This window comes from Crocuta crocuta, unplaced genomic scaffold (genome assembly GCF_008692635.1).
Source record: "Crocuta crocuta isolate KB4526 unplaced genomic scaffold, BGI_CrCroc_1.0 scaffold130, whole genome shotgun sequence".
Lineage (NCBI taxonomy): Eukaryota > Metazoa > Chordata > Mammalia > Carnivora > Hyaenidae > Crocuta > Crocuta crocuta.
Window position 1 is genome coordinate 10,230,083 of NW_027527920.1, and position 17,925 is coordinate 10,248,007.

General features: G+C 37.9%; 1 protein-coding gene and 1 long non-coding RNA gene across 7 annotated transcripts in view; one reads left to right on the forward strand and one right to left on the reverse strand.

Moving 5' to 3' along the window:
* Positions 1-17,925, forward strand: part of LOC144217845 (uncharacterized) — a 50,503-nt gene that overhangs the window by 11,487 nt on the left and 21,091 nt on the right. For 3 of the 4 annotated variants that reach the window (XR_013330973.1, XR_013330974.1, XR_013330976.1), the window contains exons 2-4: positions 11,703-11,777; positions 14,714-14,817; positions 16,906-17,025. This is a non-coding gene — a long non-coding RNA (uncharacterized LOC144217845). Of the gene's footprint in view, positions 1-9,463; positions 9,510-11,702; positions 11,778-14,713; positions 14,818-16,905; positions 17,026-17,925 lie in introns of those variants that run through there. The other variant, XR_013330975.1, reaches the window with a different exon arrangement.
* Positions 1-17,925, reverse strand: part of USP3 (ubiquitin specific peptidase 3) — a 106,044-nt gene that overhangs the window by 4,314 nt on the left and 83,805 nt on the right. For all 3 annotated transcript variants that reach the window (XM_077747546.1, XM_077747541.1, XM_077747554.1), the window contains 3 exons: positions 3,203-3,321; positions 1,790-1,903; positions 1,581-1,648 (listed from right to left, as the gene is read on the reverse strand). In XM_077747546.1, the coding sequence (XP_077603672.1) occupies positions 1,581-1,648; positions 1,790-1,903; positions 3,203-3,321 (301 nt within the window). The remainder of the gene's footprint in view (positions 1-1,580; positions 1,649-1,789; positions 1,904-3,202; positions 3,322-17,925) is intronic.

Below are 17,925 nucleotides of genomic sequence, written 5' to 3' on the forward strand. Positions count from 1 at the left end.
GGCGGGGGATAGTATGAAAGAAAAGTACTGGGAAGAACAATTAACCACTAACAAAGTTAATGCAGAAAACCAAAGAGACTTAAAAATTCTAATTAATACCAGTAGTTTCAAAAAGATATTGCAACCATAAAACAAAAATGTTTCTGTTAGGAAAAAGAGTTACCAGAAAAATGGGATTGCCAGAGTATTAATGTCATCTTCAATTTGGATAGAGATGAAATCCAAATTGGTGATTTGGAAAAATAGGCCATGGCAGTCTTGAGAAACACAGAGACGGAAATCATTAAACAACAGTTAAAATGTGGAAAAGAACCAGAAAATTCACTATATCCTAGTCCGCCCTTGTCCTCGGTTTCCCTGTCCATGGTTCAGTTTCCCACAGTCAGGTGTGGTCCAGAAGAAGATGATGTTCTTTCTAATATATTGTCAAAAGGTCAATAGAAGTCTAAGGCTATCACAATTATAATTATTATTAAATTATAATTGTTTATAAATTAAGCTATCATAGTTACGTCTGTATGTACAGGAAAAATACAGTGTATACATAGGGTTTGTTACTATGACTGTAGGCATCTACTGCACGAACGTCCCTGCAGATAAGGGGGAACTGCCATACATGTCATAGGGAGAGTATGGGGTGGATCAAATGTTTTCATGAAGTGAGGACACCAAAGAGTGTCCCTATCAACTACCAAGCCAGGAATACATGTACTGTAATTTCTTAAATCCAAAGACCGAGGATCCTACAATCTTCCAATAAGGAAAAAAGGTTGCCTATAAAGAGATGAGAATCAGACCTTAGTGGACTTGGCCCTGGAATGATGAAGGCAAGGGAGCAATGTCTACAAAGTTCTGAGGGAAAAGGGATAGGGGTTTGTCTATGATTGAAAGATAAATACCCATTCTCAAGGAACCAAAAGGTAAAAACTAATAAAACTTAAGAAAAAAAACAAGAATATTCAATAAAATCTTTAAAATAGATGACATGAAGTAAGTTACTCCAGATAACTTCCCATTCTCCCTCCATTTAAAAGTCAGCTGGCAAAGGAACTAACTTTGGAGTAAAGCCTACTGAGGATTCTGTGGACAAATACATAAGCTCTCAATGTGGAGCTCAAATGAACCCTTCTCCATTTTGCTTTCATGTGCCTTCTCTCCTTCCTTCACAACATCCTCTCCAGAATATTCTTTCACACCAAGACTGAAAGAAGTTCTGCCTCACCTATGTTAATGTAATTAATGTATCTGAATCCATTTTTAAGGAATTGTGGGAGAATTACCAAGAGTGATGCAAAATTGCAGATCTTTGCCGTGGCTTCCTTTTTTTTTTTTTAGTGCTTTATTTCTGAGAGAGAGAGCATGAGCAGGGGAGGGTCAGAGAGAGAGGGAGACACAGAGTCTGAAGCAGGCTCCAGGCTCTGAGCTAGCTGCCAGCACAGAGCCTGATGCGGGGCTCCAGCCCACAAACCGGGAGATCATGACCTGAGTCGAAGTTGGACGCTTAACTGACTGAGCCACCCAGGTGCCCCTTTGCTGTGGTTTTCGAAAACCCAACTATGAGAAGACGCTGACACACTTACCCGGAACCATGGTGCACCACCACGGCAGCAAGGTCATACAGGCAGTTCTCTGGGCCACTGTTCTCAGGCTACAGGACAAGGGAGAAGATATCCAGGACTGAGTTAGAAGCAGCGGTCAATGACATCCTGTCTCTTATCAATGTGAAGACTTAATTTTACTGGAAAGCCATCTTTGCACCCTCCTAGCAAAGGTAATTAATTTACCGTACCTCTAATAAGTAGCATTTCATGTCTAGGCCTCTCAGTGGAAATTCTACATAGGTATCAACTTTGTTTCTTAAATATGCAGTCCAATGAAATCGTTTCAGATGTAAGCATAGCACCTGGATGAGAGATAAGGACAAAGATTGTATAAAAAAAACAAACAAAACCCTAATTTCCCTTTCAGTAAAATTAACTACTTGGTACTAATATCTCTCAGTAATATTTTAGGTGGCCTATAAGTTCTTTTTTTCTTTTTTTTGAACCTTGAGAGTACTTTCTTCCACATATCTTATGATATTGTGATTTAAAATAAATAAAACACCTGAAACTAACCACACTGTAGTTAACTGACTGGAATTAAAAACTAAAATATATATATATTATACATACATACATACATATATACATACATATACATACATATACATACATATATACATACATATATATACATATGTATATATATACATACATATACACACACACACACACATATATATATATATACATACATATATATACATATGTATATATATATACATACATATACACACACACACATATATATATATATACATAAAACCCCTTTTTTCCTAAAGTTTAGGAGCTGTGTGGAAAGGGGGTGAAGAGCTTATATTTCCACACAGCTTACCTAAACCATTAGAATTTCCAAAGGGATAGCCATAAAGGTGTCTTTGTTATGCCAATGAGGTGACTTTCTAACTGCCTCAAAGGATGTGGGGTGGTTGCCAGGGGACCCAACCGTGTGAATACAGAGTTGGAACTTTCAGACTCCCCAACCCAACTCTCCAGGTAGGAGAGAGGGGCTGAAAGTTGAACTGCCAACAGCCAATGACTTAATCAGCCATGCCTAGGTAATGAAGCCTCCATAAAAATCCAAAAGGAGGGGTTTGGAGAGATTCCATATGGGTAACCAGAACACTTCGAAGTGCTACTGTGCCAGGCCCCAAACTCCCCAAGGACAGAAGCTCCTCTGTTCAGGACCCCACCCTACGTATCTCCTCATACCCATGTCTAGTCTGTTGGTCAGAAGCATAAAGTAGCAAGCTGTGCTCTCTGGGCTTCGGAAGCAGAGCTGGTGTTAGAGGACTGGGCCCGGAACCTGTGGAATCTGACCGCTATCACCGGCTTTGATAGTGTCAGAGCTGCACTGAATTCTAAGTAAGACACCCAGCTGGTTGCTTAACGATGATGTGGGAGGAAACCATCCCCTTCCACACAGTGGAAATTGTGATCAGGTTACATTAATTATACATTCTCAAAGATTTATTTACCTTCTGCTGAAAACTAGAGACCAATACAGAATACATAGGCTGGAGTTACGAAAATAATTTGTCTTCTCATTCATCATAAACATTTTCCTCCTCAAAACTGCATTATAATTTGAAAATGCTTACCTTGGGTAGTTTCTGAATCCAAAATTTTTTGGTGGATTTTTGTTTCTTTTTGCATTTGTGGCACATATATAACTCTGTCTCATCGAGTTCTTCTAAGTCAGTAAAACTGCGAAGACAATCTAAAACCAAATTGATTTGGCAACATTAAAGCAGGATGCCTTCTGTAGAGGCAGTGTGCTGTAGAAAACAGACTGAATTTTAAACTGGACAACTCTGGCTCAAATCTCAGCAATATTAGCTCTGGGACCTTGGAAAAGCAGCCTTTCTCAGTTGGAAAATGGACACCAAAAAAACCCAAACAAACCCACTTTGAAGAACTGTTGTGAGGAAAATAATGTGTCAAGTTCCTGGTATCGTGTCTGACATCTGGTAATGATCAATTAATAACAAGTGGTACGGTTGCTGGATTTGCTGCTTTTAATGAAGAATTAGTCTGGATCATTTTCAGAAAAATGGTTTCCTTAATGAAATCAAAGTTTGAGCAGCAGCTTTCTCTCAATATTTTACATTATAGAGGACAAAGTGCCCAAGTTCATAAAATAAGATTCAACATTTTCACAGTCATAACTTAATAAAAAACATGGACTGTAGGAAGCTTCATTACTGGCCTTCCTACTACACCCCAGTGAATCCTTTGTTCCAGGCTCTACTCTCAATCCCCTAGACAAACCACAGATAATTTTTTTTTTTTTTTTTTGGTCTTTTAAAGGTTTAAGCTGTGTAATCTGGGGTTTGGTATACTGGAGCCCCAAGCCAAATCCAGCTACTGGGCTTTGTAAATACAGCTTTCTTGGAACACAGACACACCCACTCATGTATCTGCTCATCTGTAGCTGCTTTTATACTACAACAACAGAGTCAAGTGGGATGCAGAACTTACGGGCAACAAGGCCTAACATATTTACTGTCTGGCACTTTATAGAACGGCCATGTGTGGGAGCTCTGTTAGGAGTTTTCCTGTATCTTCCAGCTCACAAACCCCATCTTTCCCCCTAGAAATAGCCATTATCCTGAATGTTGTGTTGTCTTTTTGCTTGCCTCTATAGACCATACATATGCATTTTTAAACAATATAATGTTTAGTTTGAAAAGCCGGGTAGGAAGCACAAACCTAGCTATATACGGAAAAGGAACACTCTGTACTCAAGAGTTTTCAGATCATAGTCCATGCTGGTTTCCATGAGAGACCATAAGCGTGAGCCTAGGAGTGCAGGGGCCTATGTGGGGGAAGGGGTACCATGCATTCTTTGTGGGATTTCTTTTTTTTGAGGTATAACTGGCACTATTATTTTCAGCTATACAACATAATGACTTGATATTTGTTTATACTGTGAAATGATCACCACAATAAGTCTAATTAACATCATCACCATAGTTAAAAATTTTTTTCCTGTAATGAGAACTTTTGATTTATTCTCTTAGCAACGTTTAAACATCTAATACAGTATTATTAATTGTAATCACATGCTATATACTATATCCTCATGACTTACTTATAACTTCAAGTTTCTACTTTTTGACCCCCTTCACTCATTTTGCCCACCCCCTATTCTTCACCTCTGGTAACTTCCCATTTCTTTTATCTATGAGCTTGGGGGCTTTTTTGTTGGTTTGGTTTGGGGGTTTTTAAGATTCTACAAAGAAGTGACCTTCATAGGGTATTAGTCATTCTCTGACTTGTTTAACTTAGAATAATGTCCTCAAGTTCCATCCATGTTGTTGTAAATGGCAAGATTTCATTCTTTATGGCTGAAATATTCCATTGTATAAATAAACTGTCTTTATCCATTCATCCAACAGTTGCTTCTATATCTTGATTATTGTAAATGCTGCAGTGAACACAGGGATCATTTATGTCTTCTCAAGTTAGTATTTTCATTTTCTTTGGGAAAATAACCAGAAGTAGAATTGCTGCATCATCTGGTAGTTCTATTTTAATTTTTTGAGGAACTTCCATACTGTTTTCCATAGTGGCTACACCAGTTTACATTCCCACCAGAGTGTACTCCACATCCCTACCAGCACTGGTTATTCTTATATTTTTGATATTAACCATTCTAACAGTTGTGAGATGATACTTTATTGTGGCTTTGACTTGCATTTCCCTGATAATCAGTGATGTAGAGCATCTTTTCATGTACCTGTTGGCCATCTGTATGTCTTCCATGGAAAAATGTCTATTAGGGTCTTCTGCCCATTTTTTAAACTGAACTGGTTTGGGTTTTGTGGTTTTGCTATTGAATTGTATGAGTTTATATATTCTGGATATTAACCCCTTAGCAAATACTACTTGCAAACATTTTCTCCCATTCAGTAGGTTGCCTTATTTCCTTGGCTGTGCGTAAGTTTTTGGTTTGAAGTAATCCCTCTTTTTTTTTCTTTAAAAAAAAGTTTTTTAACATTTATTTATTTTTGAGAGAGAGTGCAAGTGGGGGAGGGGCAGAGAGAGAGGGAGACAAAGAATTCAAAGGAAGCTCCAGGCTCTGTCAGCACAGAGCCTGATGCGAGGCTCAACCCCCACAAGCAGTGAGATCATGAACTGAGCTGAAACTGGACGCTTAACCGACTAAGCCACCCAGGCGCCCCTAATCCCTCTTTTTCTAAGCAGACTTTAAGACCAGTGTGGAGCCCTGTGCAGGGCTTGAACTCATGACCCTGAGATCAAGACCTAAGCCAAGATCAAGACTCAGATGCTTAACCAGATGAACCACCCAGGCGCCTCTGAAGTAATCCCTCTTACTTATTTTTCTGTTGGCTTTGCTTTTGGAGACAGATTCAAAAAGTTACTGCCAAGACATATGTCAAGGAACTTATCACCTATGTTTTCTCCTAGGATTTTCATGGTTTCGGGTCCTAGGCTCCATTCTTCAAACCAGTTTTGAATTAACGAGGTAGTCCATTTTCACTCTTCTGCATGTGGCCGTCCAGTTTTCCCAACATCATTTTTGGAGAGACCATCCTTTCCCCTGTATATTCTTGGCTCCTTTGTTGCAAAATGGCCATGTATGGATTTATTTCTGGATTCTCTATTATGTTTCACTGATAAATATGCCTGTTTCTATGTGAAAACCATACTGTTTTAATCTGCGATAGCTTTGTAATTTAGTTTAAAATCAAGGAGTGTGGGGCAACTGGGTGGCTCAGTCGGTTGAGCATATGACTGTTTTGGCTCAGGTTGTGATATCATGGTTTGTGAGTTTGAACACTGGGTTGGGCTCCAGGCTGGCACTGTGGAGCCTGCTTGGGATTCTCCTTCTCGCCCTCTCTCTCTGCCATTCCCCTGATCACACTTTCTTGCTCTCTCTCAAAATAAATACATAAACCAAAAAAAAAAAAAAAAAAAAAAAAAAAAAAACAAAGACTCNCTCAAAATAAATACATAAACCAAAAAAAAAAAAAAAAAAAAAAAAAATCGCAGATGCCTCCAGCCTGTTCTTCTTTCTCAAGATTTCTTTGGCTATCTGGGGTCTTCTTCTGTGGTTCCATACAAATCTCATGATTACTTGTTCTCCTTCTATGTAAAATACCACTGGAATTTTTATGGGGATTGCAGTGAATCTGGGGATTGCTTAGGGTAATGTGAACATTTTAACAACATTAATTCTCCCGATCCATGGGCACAGTAGGTCTTCCATTTGTTTGTGTCATCTTTCTTTCTTCATTCTTAGACTTTCCAGTGTACAGATCTTTCATCTCAGTTAAATTTATTCTTAGGTATCCTTTTTGGTGCAACTGTAAAGGGGCTATCTGATACTTCATTATTAGTGCATGAAATGCAATAGATTTTTGCATAATGATTTTGATGCTGCAACTTGGTGAATATGTCTTTTGGTGGAATCTTATTACGGGTTTTTCTATATATAATATGGTGTTATCTTTGAAATAGGATCCTTTTTTCTTTCCTTGCCTAATTGCTCTGGTGACGATTTTCAATACTATATTGAATAAAAGTGGTGGAAGTGGACATCCCTGTTTTATTCTTATCTCTGGGAAAAGGCTTGCCGCTTTTCACATTGAATATTATGTTGGGATGTGAGCTTGTCCTATATGGCCTTTACTATGTTGAGGAAGGTACCCTCTCTACCCACTTAAAGAATTTTTATCATAAATGGGTGTTGAGTTTTGCCAAATGCTTTTTCTGCATCTACTGAGATAATCCTAGAATTGTTATCCTTCATTTTGTTAATGTGTTGTATAACAATGCCTTGCAGATGTTAAACCATCTCAACATCCTGGAGCAAATCCTACCTGATTATGGTATATGATCCTTTAGTGTACAGTTGACCCTTGAACAACATGGAGGTTTAGGGCAAGAATCTCCTGTGCAGTTGAAACTCCATGTATTAAAAAAAAAAAATCCACGTATGACTTTTGACTCCCTCAAAACTTAACTACTGATAACCTATTGTTGACCAAAATCCTAATAACACAATTAACACATTTTGTATATTATATATATTATATACTGTACTCTTACAGTAAAGTAAGAAAAAACATGTTATTAAAAAAAATCACAAGGAAGGGGCTCCTGGGTGGCTCAATTGGTTAGGTGTCCAACACTTGATTTCAGTTCAGGTCATGATCTTAGGGTTTGTAGGATCATGCCCCATGTTGGGCTCCGTGCTGACAGCAAGGAACCTGCTTGGAATTCTTTTTCTCCCTCTTTCTGCCCCTCCCCCACTTGGACGCACATGCTCATGCTCTCAAAATAAATAAGCTTTAAAAATAATCACAAGGAGGGGCGCCTGGGTGGCTTAGTCGGTTGAGCGTCCGACTTTCACTTAGGTCATGATCTCGCGGTTTGTGGGTTCGAGCCCCGCGTCGGGCTCTGTGCTGACTGCCAGCTCAGAGCCTGGAGCCTGTTTCAGTCTGTGACTTCCTCTCTCTCTGACCCTCCCCTGCTCACGCTGTCTCTCTCTCTCTCTCTCCTGGAAATAAATAAAAAACATTAAAAAAAAAAATAATCACAAGGATGGAACTTGAGGGTGTTATGCTGAGTGAAATAAGTCAGGCAGAGAAGGACAGATACCATATGTCTGCACGTATAGGTGGATTAGGAGGAAGTTAACTGAGAACCATGAGGGAGAAGAAGGGGAAAAAATAGTTGGGGAGAGGGAGGGAGGCAAACCATGAGAGACTCTTGAATGCTGAGAACAAACTGAGGCCTGATGGGGGAGGGCACTTGTTGAGATGAGCACTGGGTGTTATATGGAAACCAACTTGACAATAAACTATTTGAGAAAAAATAAAATAATAAAAATAATCACAAGGAAGAAAAAACACATTTATAGTATTATACTGTATTAGCTGAAACAATTCACATATAAATGGACCTATGTAGTTCAAACCCATGTTATTCAAGGGTCAACAACAACTGTTGATGGAATTCATCTTGCTAATGCTTTGCTGAAGATTTCTGCATCTATGTTAATCAGAAACATCAGCTTTTCTTATGGTGCCCTTGTCTAGTTTGGTATCAAGGCCATTATAATATGACCTTGTAAAATGAGTTTAAAAGTGTTCTCTCCTTGGGGCAACTGGGCAACTCAGTTAAGCGTCCAACTCTTGGTTTCAGCTCAGGTCATGATCTCATGGTTTGTGTGTTCAAGCCCCGCACTGGGCTCTATGCTGAAGGCATAGATACTGCTTGGGATTCTGTCTCCCTCTCTCTGCCCCTCCCTTGCGTTCTCTCGCCTTCTCTCTCAAAAACAAAGGACCATTTTTTTTTTTATTATTTCTAGGAGAGAGAGAGAGACAGCGTGAGCAGGGGAGGGTCAGAGAGAGAGGGAGTCACAGACTGAAACAGGCTCCAGGCTCTGAGCTGGCAGTCAGCACAGAGCCCGACGCGGGGCTTGAACCCACGAACCGTGAAATCATGACCTAAGCGAAAGTCGGACGCTTAACCGACTAAGCCACCCAGGCGCCCCAAAAGGAACATTTTTTAAAAAGCATTCTCTTCTTTTGTTTGGAGAAGTCTGAGGATTGATATGAATTCTTTGAACGTTCAAAAGAGTTTATCACTGAAGTTGTACAGTCTCAGGCTTGTTTGTTGGGAGGTTCTCAATTACTGATTCAATCTCCTTACTAGTAACCAATCTGTTCATATTTGTTTCCTCATAATTCAGTCTTAGTAGGTTGTATGTTTCTAGGAATATAACCATTGCTTCTAGGTTGTCCAGTTTCTTGGTGTATAACTGTTCGTAATACTCATGATCCTTTGTATTTCTGTTGTATCAGTTCTAATGTCTCCTCTTTCCTTTCAGATTTTACTTGAGTCCTGTCTTTGTTTCTGTGAGTCTGGCAAAAGGTTTGTCAACTTTTATGTTTTCAAAGAACCAGCTGTTTCGCTCATCTTTTCTATGGTCTAAAGTCTCTGTTTCCACTCCAATCTTTATTCTTTCTACTAACTTTGGACTCCGTTTGTTCTTTTTTCTTTCCTTAAAATGTAAAGATACATTCCTTAAAATGTAAAGTTAGTTAGTTTATTGTTTATTCGAGATTTTTCTTGTTTCTCAAGGTAGGTATTTAACACTATGAACTTCCCTCCTAGAACTGCTTTTGCCCTTACGTTTTGGTATGTTTTGTTTCCAGTTTCATTTGTTAAAGGCATTTTAAAAATTTCTCAATTTCTTCTTTGACCTATTGGTTGTTCAGTAGCATGTCCTTTAATCTCCAAATATTTGTGGATTTTCCAGTTTTCTTTTCATAATGGATATCCAGTTTCATACTCCTATGGTCAGAAAAGATGCTTGATATGATTTTAATCCTCTTAAATTTATTAAGACTTCTTTTGTGGCTTAACAGATGATCTTTCTGCGAGAATGTTCCATTTCAAGAGGATGTGCACTTGAGAAGAATGTACATTCTTTTGCTTTTGGATGAGATGTTCTGTACAGATCTGTTAAGCCCATCTGGTCTAACGTGTCATTTGAGACCAATGTTTCCTTATTGAGTCCATCCATGTTGTCCCAAATGGCAAGATCTCATTCTTTATGACTGAGTAATATACATTATATATATTCTATGTTCTTTATCCATTCATCTATTGATGGACACTTAGGTTGCTTCCATATCTTGGCTATTATAAATAATGCAATAAACATAGGCGTGAATATATCTTTTTGAATTAGTGTTTTCATTTTCTTTGGATAAGTACACAGCAATGGAATTACTGGATCATATGGTATTTCTAATTTTTTTGAGGAATCTCCGTATTGTTTACCCCAGGGGGCTGCACTAATTTACACTACCTACAGTGCACTTAGGATTCTCTTTTCTCACATCCTTGCTGACACTTGATGCTTATCTGTTTGCTACTAGCCATTCTGACAGGTATAATGTAATAACGCATTCCGGTTTTGATTTGCATTTCCCTGATTAGTGATGTTGAGCATCTTCTCATATGTCTAGCCATCTGTATGTCTCCTCTGAAAAAATGTCTATTCAAGTTCTCAATTTTTTAATTGGATTTTTTTTTGTGTGTCAAGTTGTGTGTTTGTGTATGTGTGTGTGTGTATATGTGTGTGTGTTTGTGTATGTTTTGGATATTAACCCCTTATAGGATTTATCATTTGCAAATATCTCCTCCCATTCAGTAATTGCCTTCTTGTTCTGTTGGTTCCTTTGCTGTACAGAAGCTTTTTATTTTGGTGTAGTCCTAACAGTATATTTTTGCTTTTGTTTACTTTGCTTGAGGAAACCTATCCATAAATATGTTGCTAAGGATGATGTCTAAGAGATAACTACCTGATTTTCTTTCAGGAGTGTTATGGTTTCAGGTCTTATATTTAGGTCTGTAATCCATTTGGAGTTTATTTTTGTGTAGTATAAGAAAGTGGTCCAGTTTCACTTTTTTGCAAGTAGCTGTCCAATTTATAGAAATGTCTTTTCCTCAGTGTATATTCTTGCCTCCTTTGTTGTTGATTAACTGATTATATAGTTGTGAATTTATTTCTGGGCTCTCTATTCTGTTCCACTGATCTCCAAGTCTATTTGTGCTGGTACCACACTGTTTTTTATTAGTATAGCTTTGCAGTATAGCTTGAAATCTGGGATTGTGATACCTTCACTTTCATTCTTCTTTATCACGATGGCTTTGGCAATCTTTTGTGCTTTCATACAAATTTTAGGGTTGTTCTACTTGTATAAGAAATACCATTGGCATTGTGATAGGATTTACATTCAATCTGTAGATTGCTTTGGGTGGTATGGACATTTTAACAATATTCTTCCAACCCACAAGCATGGTATATCTTTCCATTTCTTTGTATCATGTTTGTTTTATCAATGTCTTAGAGTTTTCAGAGTACAGATCTTTCACTGTTTGGTTAAATTTATTCCTAGATATTTTATTCTTTTTGCTTCAGGATTGTTTTCTTTCTGCTCCTTCATTACTAGTTATTTGGTGGTTTTCTATATATGCTATCATGTCATCTACAAATAATGCCAAGTTTACGTCTTACCAATCTGGATGCCTTTTCTTTTTGTCTGACACCTGCAGGTAGAACTTCCAGAACTATGCTGAATAAAAACAGTGAGTGGATATCCTTGTCCTGTTCCTGATATTAGAGGAAAGGTACTTACTTTTTCATTATTGAGTTACTATGTTAGCTGTGGGTTTGTATTATGTGACTTATTATTTGAAGTATATTCCCTCTAAATCTACTTTGTTGAAAGTTAAATGCTTTTTCTGCATCTATTGAGATGATGATAGGGTTTTTGTCCTTCCTCTTGTTAATATGCTCTATCAGCCTGATTGATTTGTGAGCAGTAAACCACCCTTGCATCCCTGGAATAAATCCTACTTAATTGTGGTGGTTTGTTTTTTTGTTTGTTTTTGCTGTATTGTTTAATTTGCTTTGCTACTACTTTATTGAGTATTTTTGGATCTATGTTCGTCAGAGATACTGGCCTATAGTTTTTTGGTTTTCTTTAGTGTGTTTGTCTGGTTTTGTTATCAAGTTAATGCTGGCCTTGTAGAATAAATTTGTAAGTTTTCCTCCCTAGTCTATTTTTGGGGATAGTTTGAGAAAAACAGGTATTAACTCTTCTTTAAATGTTTGATAGAATTCACCTCTTAAGTCATCTAGTCACGGACTTTGTTATTTTTTTATTATTGATTCAGTTACACTACTAGTAATTGGTCTGTACAAATTTTCTATTTCTTCCTGATTCAGTATTAAAGGATTGTAGGTTTCTAGGAATTTATCCCTTTCTTCTAGGTTGTTCAATTTGTTGCATATAATTTTTCATAATATTCTTATCCTTTGTATTTGTTATGTCTCCTTCACTTCTGATTTACTGGAGTCCTCTCTTCTTCTTGATAAGTTGGGCTAAAGGTTTATCAATTATCTTTTCAAAGAGCCTGTCTTAGTTTCATTGATCTTTTCTATTTTTTAAAAAATTTCCTTCTACTAGTTGTGGACTTCATTTGTTCTGTTCAGGCTCCTTTAGTGTAAATTAGGTTGAAAATTATTTTCTTTCTTGAGGTATGCCTTTTTGTGATTTCTTCACTGACCCATTAGTTATTTAGTAGCATGTTGTTTTCTCCATCTGTTTTGTGTTTTTCCAAGATTTTTTTCTTGTAATGAATTTGTACTTTCATATCATTATGTTTGGAAAAGACACTTGATAGGATTTCAAAAGACCTGTTTTGTGGCCTAACATGATCTTCCCTGGAGAATGTTCCATGTGCACTTGAAAGGAGTGTGTATTTTACTNTGTTAGGCCCATCTGGTCCAATATATCATTCAAAAGCACTGTTTCTTTATTGATTTTCTGTCTGGATAACCTATCCATCCTGATGTAAGTAGGGTGTTAAAATCCCCTCATATCATTGTATTATTGTCAATTACTCCCTTTAGGCTGTTAGTATTCGGTTTATGTGTTTAGATGCTATTTGGGATCCACATACATTTATAATTGTTATATTCTCATGTAAGATCAATCCCTTAATGTAGTGTCCTTCTTTGTCTCATGCTACAGTCTTTGTTTTAAAGTCTACTGTCTATGGCTACCTCTGGTTGTTTTGGGTGGGTGGGTGTGGGTGGTTGGTGTGTTTTATTTGCTTCCATTTGCATGGTATATGTTTTTGTATCCTTTCACTCTCAGTCTGTATGTTTCCTTAGGTCTGAAGTGAGTCTCTTATAGGAAGCACACAGTTCTTTTTTTTAAATCTATTTCATCACCCTATATCTTGTGATTGGAACATTTCGTCCACTTACATTTAAATTAAGCATGATCCTTTCTTGTTTTCTTGCTCTCTGCCCTGGTAGTTTGATGGCTTTATTTAGTGTTATGCTTGGATTCCTTTCTCTTTATTTTTTGTGTATCTGTATCTACTATAGGTTTTTGATTTATGGTGGCACTTGGGTTCATATATAACACCTTAGGTGTTTAGCAGTCTATATTAAGTTGACGATTCCTTAAGTTCTAAAAGCACTACATTTTTACTCCTCCTCCATATTACGTATGATATATTTTGCATCTTTTTTTGTTTATCCCTAGACTGGTTTTTGTAGATATACTCTATTTTGCTACTGTGTTTTAACCACCATAAATGATTAATCTACTACATTGACTGTGTATTTGCTTTTACCTGTGAATTTTCCATTTATAATTTTCTTCTAGTTACGGCTTTTTCCACTTAAAGAATTCCTTAAACACTGCTTAAAAGGCTTGTTTCTTGGTGATAAATTCCTTTAACTTTTGTCTGGGAAACTCAATCTCTCTCTCTATTCTGAACGACTACCTTGCTGGATAGAGTATTCTTGGTTTGCAGGGTTTTTTCCTTTCAGCGCTTTCAATATATCTTGCCATTTCCTTCTGTCCTATACTTTCTACTGAGAAATCAGCTGATAGCCTTATAGGATCTTCCTTCTATATGACTGTATGTTCTTTTCCATTTCTACTGTTAAAATTCTCTATCATTACTTTTTGTCATTTTAACTATTATGTCTTGGAATGGACCAAGGTGGTTCACCTTGTTAGGAGCTCTCTGCTTCCTGGACCTAGATGTCTATTTCTCTCCGGAGCCAGGTTAGGGAAGGTTTTAGCTATTTCTTCAAATAAGTTTTCTACTTCCTTCTCTCTGAGATCCCTATCATGTGAATGTTACTATTCATATAGCATTAATGTGCTATAATGTTTGATGATGTCACTGAGGTCCCTTAACCTATTCTCACTTTTCTTTTTTCTTCACCATTTAGTTTGGTTGCTTTCCATTACCTGGTCTTCCAGATGACTATCTGCTCTTTCTAATGCATTTTTTATTTCAGTTATTGAATTCTTCACTTCTCACTGGTTTTTTTTATTTACTCTTTAAGTTCTCACTGAGTTCATCCACTCTTAAGTCCAGTGAGTGTATTAATGCCATTACTTTCAATTCTCTAACGGTCTATATTGACTATTACCATCTCATTTAGCTCTTTCACTGTGATTTTTGTCTTGCTCTTTCATTTGGGACATGTTCCTCTCTCATGTTCTGAACCTTTGTGTGTTTGCTTCTATTAGGTAGGTCAGCTACATCTTCTGGTCTTAAAAAAGTGGTGGCCTTGTGTAGAAGAGGTCCTGTGGTGCTCTGCAGCACAACACCCCCCTCAGGTCACCAGAACCAGGTATGCCATGGGTGCCCTTTGTGTGGGTTACTAGTGACCTATTATTGTAGGGTAAGACACATATGCCTTCAGCACAGGGAGCTGCAATGGCCTACTTTGCCTTCTGAGGGTGCTGCACAGTTTGGTCCCTATGCCATAGAGATGCCTATCTGAGGCCAGCTTGGGCTCATTGTTAGGTGAAGCCCACATTCAGCCTAGCTGCTTGCAGTTGGCCTCTCTGCCACAGCTGCAGGGGCACAGAAGGTCAGGTTTTGCTCCATTTCTTTTGAGGGGCTTAAACTTAAAGGGCGACCACCAAGTAAACGGATTTATGATAAACCAAAATACAACAGAAGACAGGAAAGGCTCATTAGACAATTCATAACTAAGCCATACAAGCTTAATCTGGTTTTTCAAACCTTCAGTTTCTAAAATGGTGACCCCAACCGTCTCTAAAAGCAATCTTGTGTTCTCACACCTCTTTATTGATGCAAGAGGCTCAACAGCCCACACCTGCTGCTGTACTCCCAGACAATGAGGCAGCTTTACTGTCACAACTACAACAAAGTCAGAAGACTGTCCTGTCCAGGGGCAGCCTCTAGATTGAATAAAGAAGCAACATTATATACCTTAGTTGGATTAGTGGAGAACTACCCACATAGTCTTCCCCATATGGGTTTTTAAAGCTTCTTGTTAGCTCTCCTTAAAACTAATGCCTATTTGTAATGGCTTCTATGGGCTAAAACAGTAACAATCGACAATAATTCTAAATTTCCAACTGCTGCCTTTTATAAAACAGCTTTTAAATCCATTTTTAAATAAAAATACCCTTAACCATGGTATTGCTGGATAGAATTAGAAGGGACGTTTATTCTCCTCTTTGTATTCTTTTGAATCTTCTCTAAATTCTACAATGAATATACACACTTTATGTCCTTTGATTTTTATTATTGACACATATGTGCATACAGTCGTTTTTTCTCAAAGAGGAAGACTGCCTAGGCACAGCCTACCTGACAGTCACAGATTTGACACCTGCCATATTAATTATCTGAAAAGTCTGAATGACCCTGAAATAACTACAGGCATGAACACAAATTTCACTTTCCAAAGCTACTATGTGAAAGTGAATCACACGGCTAATGAATAGTCTACTAGCTACCCGGCATTCACATCTCAGCAAAGCTTTGTGGTTCTCCACTTACCTTCACACCTTCCATCTGAGGAAGCTGCTTAAACTTTTTTCATTTGTACTTTACTGCATTTCATGAGCAAAAAAAAATATATGCCATGGTGGTTTTTGAAACTCCTAAGATTCTCAAAGGTTTCAGGGCATATATTTCACAAGTGTCAGTCTTCCACATTATATAAACTGTTAAATACATCCCTATGGAGAGCAGGGAATAAAACTGGTTTGTTGACATTATTAGATCCCCTTTATGCACTATATAAATTTAGTGAAACAGTAATTGGGAAGTATGTTTAAATTAATCCATATTTTGTTTTACTCCCCCAAAGCAAATACATAATTATAAAAGTGACAGAATAGGTTAAAAAAATTCAAACAACATAAAAGAGCCTGAAAAAGGAAGTCACAGTTCGCTTGCTTCTGGAATGCCTATCCCTAAGAAATCACTGTGAACAGATGGAGTATGCTGCTCAAGAATTTAATACACATCTGGATGTTTATTTTATACAAATTGAATCATTCTATATATACTTCCATGGGATCATGACCTGAGCCAAAATCCAGGGTCAGACACAACTGACTGAGCCACCCAGGTGCCCTTGTAATTTTTAAAATGGGCCACTTTACATGAACATTATTTTGAGTTAAACAAAACCCAGCAGGTTCAGGAAAAGCTCTTTACCTTCCCTCAACTGCCAACTTACACTAGGAAGAGATTCCTCATTGCCTAAGAAACTTACCTGCCTAAATAACAGGACAGTCTTTGTTTTCCAAACATCTCTTGTCCCCTTTGAATCCTCAGACCCCTACCCCTCTCCTTAGCTTGTTGAAGCCTCATATTGTTGGTCCTTAGAATTTCATGTCTCTGTGGCTTTCCTGTACATACATACAAAACTAAATTTGATTCTTTGTCCCGCTAGAAGGACCTTGAAGGGCAGAGGAGATTCTTCAACAGCTGACATAATCAATAGGACACTTTAACTCACTGGACACCAGTGCAACAGAGATCCTTGGGACATCTGACATATACCTGGCAAAAGGTAAGATTTCTTACCGTGTCAACCTCCCAAAATCTCTGCCTGCAGAGTCCAATAGAGCAAGAGTCTGGAGAGTCCTCTTTCTCCCTTGCTACATTTAGATTAGCAGAAGAAAATATTGGTAGAACCTACTTTCTTAGGCTTAGCGACTCTGGTTAAATTTGGTAGAGTACTCTTTTGGTTACCGATTCATTTCCTCCCAAAAAACGTTTTGGGATTTTTCTGTTTGTGTTTTAAGTCATTTGTCATATGAACTTTGAATATGCACATAAAGACTGTTGCTAAGGGACCTCTTGGAAGCTAAAGTCATTAGGGCACTCACTGTCACTACCTCGAGAAGACTCTTGTGATAGGGTAAGATGATCCCAGAACAGGTTAGACTGGCATTAGGTTACCCACTAACCTCAAGCAAACTTACTTGTAATAAGGTACACTGCAAAACAACACACAGTCCCCAACCCTACAGCATATCCCTTCTAGGTATTAATGTAGCTAAACCTTGGGTTTCTTGGAACCAAAGCTGTTAACATCTATATATTTTTTCTTTCATCTGTATTTTTTCTCATTTATTCTGTATCCTTTAAGTGTAGCTTTATGACCAGTGAGAATATTCTCTTTGTTTTTCACCATCCAGAGGGTGCGTTTACCTAGGTGCATCTTCATGGCCAGTGCCAGCTCTCTCCCTCTGGCCATGCCATCTCTCAGGGTGTTTGTCATGGGAGGTCCCACCCCCTTAGAATCTTTGTCATCTCAGGCACCTGGGTGGCTTAGTTGTTAAGCATCTGACTTTGGCTCAGGTCATGATCTCACAGTTCATGAGTTCGAGTCATGCTTCNGTATATTTTCCTTCTCAATCACCATTGCCTGTTAATGCTGGTTGCCTGCCCAGTGTTACAGATGAGC